Consider the following 8,695-nt stretch of genomic DNA (forward strand, 5'->3'; position numbering starts at 1 on the left):
ACAGGATAAATAGGGTGACCATCACATTGCAAGCTTCTCACTTAGGATTACCTGTAAAGCACCTACTATCAGTGGAAAGTAAGCATACTTGTGACCTATGGCGAATTTAGCATGTAAATATTGCATGCCAGCAAAGCCACTACACAACACGAATACATGAATTGCACTATAATGGTGCCAAACGGTGCCCAAAAACTTAAGGCCTACATAAAGCTGTCCMGACACCTTACTGAATTATTGCCCCGCTACATCTGGCTATCAGTGGAGCCTCTGGCAGCGAAACAGTTCATTACAGCCTTGAGTCTTTTTGGGTACGATGCTACAAGCTTGGCACACCTGTATATGGGGAGTTTCTCCCAATGTTCTCTGCAGATCTTCTCAAGCTCTGTCAGGTTGGATGGGGAGGGTCACTGCACAGCTATTTTCAGGTCTCTCCAGAGGCTCTGGCTGGGCCACTCAAGGACATTGAGACTTGTCCGGAAGCCACTCCTGCGTTGTCTTGGCAGTGTGCTTAGGGTCATTGTCCTGTTGGAAGGTTAACCTTCACCTGCTCTGGAGCAGGTTTTCATCAAGGATCTCTCTGTACTTTGCTCCGTTCATCTTTCCCTCGATCCTGACTAGTCTCCCTGCCGCTGAAACATGTGGGGAAATTAAAGGGGTCTGAATACACTGTATGGTTTCTACGACTCCTTGTGGATTTGTGTAACTCGATAAGAACCSCATTCTCCTTCAATAATAACGAATACTGACATGAGTTTTGACTTTTGAACCACACAATCATTATTACATTAATGTTCAGTAAATTAATGTTTGTTCTTATATCATTAACACATAGCTCTAAGTATAAGTGCAAGCAAATGAGCTGTGACGAGGTAGGACTTGGTTCAGCACTTTCAAAATGGACACCGACAGAAATTCAGATGTCAGTTCAGACAAATTCAGCAAAATGTTGAGGCTTTAACTTTACTCTTCTTTAAGTCACCAGAGAGAGAGGGAGCGAGAGACACGGTTAGCCTACCATTTGTAGTCTTTCATTAGCCCTATTTGGTCTAAGGGAAAATACAGTCACGAAGATCCACTTTATCAGACAATAGGCCTATACTGACGCACATACAGTGCATTGCGCAAACAAGCCAACCCTCGCAATATCAACTGGAATTACATGGGTCTATTACTGAACTTTGCAAACATGGTTACAGACCCAAAGACATTATATATACTGAACTAAAATATAAACACAACATGCAACAATTTAGTTGATTTGATTGAGTTAGTTCATACAGTATGAGGAAATCAGTCAATTTAAATTATGCTCTAATCTATGAATTTCACATTACTGAGAATACAGATATGCATCTGTTGGTCACAGATACCTAAAAAAAAAATGGGTCTCAGGATCTCATAATGGTACTTTTGTGCATGCCAATTGCATGCTCCCTCAACTTGAGACTTGTGTTGTGTGACAAAACTGCATATGTTAGTGGCCTTTTATTGTCCCAAGCACAAGGTGCACCTGTGTAATGACCATGCTGTTTAATCAGTTTCTTGATATGCCACACCTGTCAGGTGGATGGATTATCTTGGCAAAGGAGAAATGCCCASTAACAGGGATGTTAACACATTTGTGCACAACATTTTTGAGAAATAAGCTTTTTGTACGGTACATTTGTATGGTAAATTGAGATACAAACTATGGCATAAGGGAACGATGAGTGGAGCAGATAAGAGGCAAGCCGTATTGTCGATTTAAGACATTAATGAGCGAGCTAAGACGGACGTAATCGATATGCCRATTTGTTCAACACTTTTGAAATGGACGACAGAATTCAGAACATGGGCTGTTCTTACAGTATTCTCCCTGTACACCAAGTCAGAACCGTAGGATAAATAACAGGGGCATATAAGCAGACAATGAACGCTCTTACAATATTCGATGACATTTCTCTAAAACATGCTATAGGCTAAATGTGCACCACCAAGTCAGAACAGTAGGCTAAATTCTGAGGGGGAGAGGGACCAAATGCTTAGGCTGAGACCCATGGGCTATTAACAGCTTACACTAACATACACTTAGTACTACTTTCTTAGTTCCAGTGTGTGTATATATATATCCTGGCATATTACATCCTTTATGCAACAGKATACAAGACATATTTTTGGACTCACTGTTGTGCTGTGCTCACTTGAACAGGAAGATCGGTCCTTCTTTGTGACAAACGTCATCAAAGTCTGTCAGTCTCTGGATTTATGGTGCTTTCAAGARAACAGGAACTCAGGGAAAACAACTAGGTTGAATCATGTCAGTYACCTTCAGCAGTGGTGTAAAGTCCTTAAGTAAAAATACTTTAAAAGTAGCCTACWAAGGTAGTTTATTTGGGGTATCTGTACTTRACTGCTTATATTTGACAACTTTTACTATACTACATTCCTTAAGAAAACAAGGTACTTTTTACTCCATTTTCCCWGACACCCAAAAGTAGTCATTACATTGTGAATGCTTAGGACAGAACAATGGTTCAATTCACACAATAAACACGGACTCACTAAACACAAATGCTTTGTTTGTAAATTGTCTGAGTGTTGGAGTGTGCCCCTGACAATCTGTAACTTAAAAATAAACAAGAAAATTGTGCCGTCTAGTTTGCATAATATAAAGGTATTTTAAATGACTTACACTTCTGATACTTAAGTATCAAAATTAAATGTAATTGCTAAAATATACTTAAGTGTATTAAAAGCYAATACTTTTAGGCTTTTACTCAAGTAGTACTTTTTACTGGGTAGCTTAATTTTATTTTYAACTCAGCYAAAAAAGAAACGTCCTCACTGTCAATTGRGTTTATTTTCAAACGTAACATGTGCAAATATTTGTATGAACATAAGATTCAACAACTGAGACAAACTGAACAAGTTCCACAGACATGTGACTAACAGAAATTGAATGTGTCCCTGAACAGGGGGGAGGGGGTCAATATCAAAAGTAAGACAGTATCTGGTGTGGCCACCAGCTGCATTAAGTACTGCAGTGCATCTCCTCCTCATGGACGGCACCAGATTTGCCAGTTCTTGCTGTGAGATGTTACCCCACTCTTCCACCAAGGCAACTGCAAGTTCCCAGACATTTCTGGGGGGAATGGCCCTAGCCCTCAGCCTCCTATCCAACAGGTCCCAGACGTGCTCAATGGGACTGAGATCCAGGCTTTGCGCTGGCAGAACACTGACATTCCTGTCMTCAAGGAAATCACGCACAGAACGAGCTATATGGCTGGGATCATGTCAGGATGTCTTCCCTGTAACACAGTGTTGAGATTGCCTGCAAWGACAAGCTCAGTCCGATGATGCTGTGACACACCGCCCCCTCCACATTGATCCCGTTCCAGAGTACAGGCCTCAGTATAACGTTCATTCCTTCGACGATAAACGCGATTCCGACCATCACCCCTGGTGAGACAAAACCGTAACTCGTCAGTGAAGAGCACTTTTTGCCAGTCCTGTCTGGTCCAGCGACAGTGGGATTGTGCCCATAGGCAACGTTGCTGCTGGTGAGGACCTGCCTTACAACAGGCCTACAAGCCCTCAGTCCAGCTTCTCTCTCAGCCTATGGCAGACAGTCTGAGCACCGATGGAGGGATTGTGCGTTCCTGGTTTAATTCGGGCAGTTGTCGTTGACATCCTGTACCTGGTGTGATGTTCGGATGTACCGATCCTGTGCAGGTGTTGTTACACGTGGTCTGCCACTTTTAGTCAATTGGGTACCTTTKCCACTACGGATGTTCAGGTTGGCGCTCTCACCTTACTCAAGAGACCATGTTTGTATTRGGCTTTATTAACTCAAGGATTATGGTGACAAAAATGTATTGGCTCAATAACAATTAATTTGTCTTGGCTAGCTCTGAAGGAGAAAAGCTGACAATAGATAGGCTCTCGCAAGATTTGCTTGAAAAACAGTTCATAACAAAACAAATTTGACATTTTTATTAGCCTTCACCTGGAGCATTTACAAGACATCTTGCGAGACTAATTTATCAAGCTAATGGGACGCCCTTTATCGAGCCATAAGACTCTTCCATCAACACTGGGTACAACCAGCTTACAACAGAGGACTAAACCACAGTTTGGGGGGGGGGGTAGGATAACCTGGTGGAACCAGCCTGATCGATAATACAATGTTAAACACAGCGATCAGACTGGTTACACCAGGCTAGGGATGGAGGAAGAGGATAATATTGGTACATCAACAATGGTAAGAGACCATAAGACAACAGAGGGAGAGAGATGGGATGATCAGATCTGCCACCACAGCAGTGATTGCCTGGTTCTGGTCTGTAAGAATAAATCAAACGGCAGCAGCACCAWGTCGATAACAGGGCGGCAACTGCACCGGGCACCGCAACACCCCCGCCAGCCACTGCACTGCCACKTCACCATCAGCACTGCATCGCACCTTAACAGCTAACCAGCAATACTCAACTGCTACACAACTGCGCCTAGTGCACAAAAGATGACAAGAGGGGATTAGAATTCACAGGAAAGTAAATGCATACCAGAGACTTTTTATATCAACAATATACACTGAGTATAGAAAACATTAAGAACACCTGCTCTTTCTATGACAGACTGACCAGGTGAAAGTATGATCCCTCATTGGTGTCACTTGCTAAAGAAACATCKATCAGTGTAGATGAAGGGGAGATGGGTTAAAGGAGGATTTTTTAAGCATTGAGACATGGATTGTGTGTGCCATTCAGAGGGTGAATGCGCAAGATAAAAMATTTAAGTGCCCTTGAACAGGGTATGATAGTAGGTGCCAGGCACACAGGTTTGTGTCAAGAACTGCAAAGCTGCTGGMGTTTTAATGCTCAACAGCTCCCCGTGTGTATCAAGAATGGTTCATCACCCAGAGGAGATCCAGCCAACTTGACAACCGTGGGAAGCATTGGAGTCAACATGGGCCAGCATCCCTGTGGAACACTTTCTACACCTTGTAGAGTCTATTCACCCACGAAATGAGGCTGTTCTGAGGGCAAAGYGGGAGGTGCAACTCAATATAAGGAAGGTGTTCCTAATGTTGTGTACTCAGTGTACATACATAKATAAAAAAAACAATATCTGCACTCCTAGTTAGGTTAGCGAATTACATAAAATGTTAAATATTTTTGATACAATCTTGGCTTATATGGTTTCCCTCTACATGTTGCTGGTTTTGCTTAGAAAATAWCAGAAAACATTTTCTTTAGGGTAACTCTGCTAAATTCAACTCTCCAAAAGAAGAACATCAGTAACTCAATACGGGAATCCTTCTGTAGAGAATTAGACTACTAAATAAGGGCTTCAATAAATAAAAGGGGGGGCTACTTCATAAAAGATTAATTTGATTTAAAATACAACAAGCCTGCACTAACAATGAGACAAAATACAGTTCACCTGAAAACATGTCCTTCACTCTAGTCAACGGCATTACACGCATTGGTAAATATATAGTACAGTCTATTTCTGGGCAACTGAAACCAAAACATTTTAGACCAAGTCACAACCTTTTGGTCAGTATTCTGTTAGGCGTAGAGAGGTGTCCACTGGCAGACTTAAGCTCTGGTCAACGTCCACAGAGAAGAAGTCTCAATCGTCTGACACCTGGAAAGAAAACAAGACAAGCTGCATTGGTGGAGGTCAAKGGGTAGGTTGCTAGTTTGACACAACCAACTGTTCTCAATCTAAAATCAGAAAACACCCCTTAACCATTCCATTGAGGGCTCGTCAGTTGTCCACGTTACTGGCATAGAACAGAGTTCCTAACAACGCAGGATGTCTTCACACTACAAGGGCCCCCCACCCACAGCTACCACTCAATTTGTTCTTATTTTTACTCAGGCATTTATTGGACAACAAACCTTGGGGTCCTCCCTCCTGCACCAGTGAGACCAGACACACAGCGGTACAGCKAGCAGCATTCTGTCTGTGGTCCTGTGAACATACAGTACCTCACCAACTGACAGCACGGACCACCGCACCGCCCTGCTCCATAGCAACCGCCATCGCCCCCCACCAACAGCCTCAGGCAGGTCGCGTCACAACACACTAACTGCTCTTACACTGCCATCTGCCACACCCCCACATCCTCTCGGTTTGACAACAGGACACCGCAGCTTGGAGGAYAGAATTCCACATTTAGGTAAACGAATGTTTGATTTTAGCACCCCGCAATAAATATACTCAATCTCAAAAAAAAAAATATATATAAGCCCTGGCACATTTTATAAATGTTGTAAACAATTTTGGCCAACTATACCCCTGACCTGCAGATAACATCCACCCCAAACCAATGTTAGCTGATGTGACAGTTTGGTTGTGGTTAAAACATTGGCAGACACCCACACACTGTTGATTAGATCTGTGGGCACATTCAGTGTGCACTGCAGATATCCATCTCTATTTCCTGACTTTACTTTGTGTAGCTTGCACGTTCTACACACAACTTAACGTTTGTTTTGTACACTACTTACATTTCCAGTTTCCTCTACAACACCAAGTAAAATGCCAGGGTCAGGATTCTGCAGTATTGACTGGTACACTGCAACTCTGGTGACTAAACACTAATATTCAAAGGACTATTAAGGTTGCAGAACACTGTCCAACTGCATTTGAATTTAACCTGTCCTGTAGTGTCCTACCATAGAGTTCCTATAATTGTTCCTTACGTAATTATGTGCCCTACATTCAGCAAACTATACTCAAACCATAGACAGACTGGTGCCCAGAAGCCAGTTTTAGCATGGGCAACACCATTGAYGAATTGTATCACTTTGTAGTCAACCGGTTGMGACTTTTTAATGGTTTAAGGATCACATAATTGCATCCAGGTCAACAGCAAATTAATTATACTAGTGAGCAAACATTCCATAACMGCAGGTGGCAGTAAATCACCAACCGTTCAGTTTGTTTACTAACTCATAGTAGAATAAAAATMTATGGAGATGGCCTCAATGGCACTGCACATGCTCTCACAGACACCATAACAGGACAGATGCAATGCGGCATCCTATAACTATCTCTATGACTCAAACATATGAGGCTGTCTGATGGTCACCCCCATTCTCCCATGCCCTGTGTACCGTCTTACTGGGTCTGGGTTGGAACTGTTGTTACTAAGACTCGGTTCCGTTGTCATCGGGGGATTTGGGCATGCTCTTGGACCTCGACCGTGAGCCTCTGTTAGAAGGCGGGGTGCGGCTGCGGGACCTTGATGGGGACTTGCTCTTGCGGGGTGTGCGGGACTTGGAACGGGACCTAGAGTAGGAACGAGACCGTGAGCGGCTGTAGTCACGGCCACGACTGCGGTTCCTGCTTCGGGAWCGACTGTGTCTTCGCCGGCGGGGGCTGGCCGAACGACTGGGGAGGGTCAGAAGAAAATGTCATGTTTAGCTAGATAAAATTAACTGCAACTTGGTTTATACAAGTTTATACAAGCTGTTTTTTATTGACTAATTAGAGATTTGCAATTGCAYCTTGCAAATTCAACTGATAACGTAATAGCTAGCTAACTTGCCCAAAGGCCATATCATGTTGCTTCATCTTACCATCCAATAGGAATTTATGTAGCTGGCTATATCCCCCGTGGACTGGTTTACAGAACAATTTCCATTCAGGCTACAAAGGTTTTAGTTCCTCTTTACCCGCCTTCTTGCCATTAAATAGAGTTGAGAAAAACAACACCACTGCAGCCTGAATGGAGAATATTTTATGTACAAAATCGGTCCACGGGGATATGTGTATGCCGCTGAATACATTGCCTTTGGATTGGTAAAATGAAATACCTCTATCGCCATCTGCCGGCCTATGTGCTGTCAACTAGCTACGTTAAGTTAACTATAAAAAGTTAAACTAGCTAGCTAAAGTAAAAACCATTGCACATTTAGCTGAAATTGGCCAGTATATTGTAGTTACATCAATATTACAATTGCTAGGTACACTTGGCTAACTACAATGTTAACTAAAACTGGAATCAGAGTTTACCTCCTGCGCCCGTAGCCTCCATGCCTCCTTGGGGGTCCACTGCCGCCTCGGCGCCCGAAGTGGGAGTCTGGTGGACGGCCATATCGCGCCATCTGCACTCGCAGTTCCCGCCCATCGAGCAAGGCCCCGTCCATGGCGTCCATCGCGTCTTCAGCGTCGCGCTTATCYTGGAACCGCACAAAGGCGAAACCGCGGCTCTCCTTGGTGTACCGATCGCGGGGGATGTACACGTCTCCCACCCGGCCATACTTCTCGAAAACTCGGCGTAGGGTCTCAGGCGAAGTCCGGTACGTGAGATTGTCCACTTTGAGCGAGGACATACCCTCGACATCGGGCGGAGGCCTTCCGTAGCTCATCTTTGCTCCCCAAAAATGAGATAGCCAGACGAAGATTAAAAATCGTTATTGTAGACTAAATTTGTTTTTGTTTTGCTGATTTGTATGCCCAACTCACCCCGTTCTCTCAGCTGCTCGCACATGAAATGGCGGCTCAGGAGCTTCCTTTTTGTGTTGGCTGGTAGGCGGGTTAATAACTACTCCCTCTTGGAACTACAGCGCGCCGTAGCGGATTGGAGTGGCAGAACAGTTAGAATGCTAATTGACCGTATCAAGATGAAAATAACAACAGAAACCACGTTTCCATCCAGATTTTATGTCAGTAAGGCATACCATATTTTTAAAAATCA

The 8,695-nt window shown here is 43.6% G+C and overlaps 1 protein-coding gene across 7 annotated transcripts; it reads right to left on the reverse strand.

Annotated features, from left to right (window-relative positions):
• Window positions 1-4,120: 4,120 nt before the first annotated feature.
• Window positions 4,121-8,492, reverse strand: srsf2a (serine and arginine rich splicing factor 2a). 7 transcript variants are annotated; one of them, XR_011481457.1, is made up of 4 exons: window positions 8,011-8,492; window positions 7,118-7,386; window positions 5,535-5,631; window positions 4,121-4,487 (listed from the first exon to the last, which is right to left on the reverse strand). XR_011481457.1 is itself a non-coding variant. In XM_024007542.2 (3 exons), the coding sequence occupies exons 1-3, from the start codon at window positions 8,364-8,366 to the stop codon at window positions 5,594-5,596; spliced, it is 528 nt and encodes a 175-aa protein (XP_023863310.1). In that variant the 5' UTR covers window positions 8,367-8,492; the 3' UTR covers window positions 4,921-5,593. The 7 variants fall into 7 exon arrangements, 3 of the variants coding, with proteins under 3 accessions (XP_023863310.1, XP_023863308.1, XP_023863309.1); XR_002879085.2 differs by having other exon boundaries at window positions 4,399-4,487; window positions 7,253-7,386; XR_002879086.2 differs by lacking the exon at window positions 4,121-4,487 and adding an exon at window positions 4,929-5,017 and having other exon boundaries at window positions 7,253-7,386.
• Window positions 8,493-8,695: the final 203 nt, after the last annotated feature.

The sequence above is a fragment of the Salvelinus sp. IW2-2015 genome, linkage group LG18 (genome assembly GCF_002910315.2).
Source record: "Salvelinus sp. IW2-2015 linkage group LG18, ASM291031v2, whole genome shotgun sequence".
NCBI lineage: Eukaryota > Metazoa > Chordata > Actinopteri > Salmoniformes > Salmonidae > Salvelinus > Salvelinus sp. IW2-2015.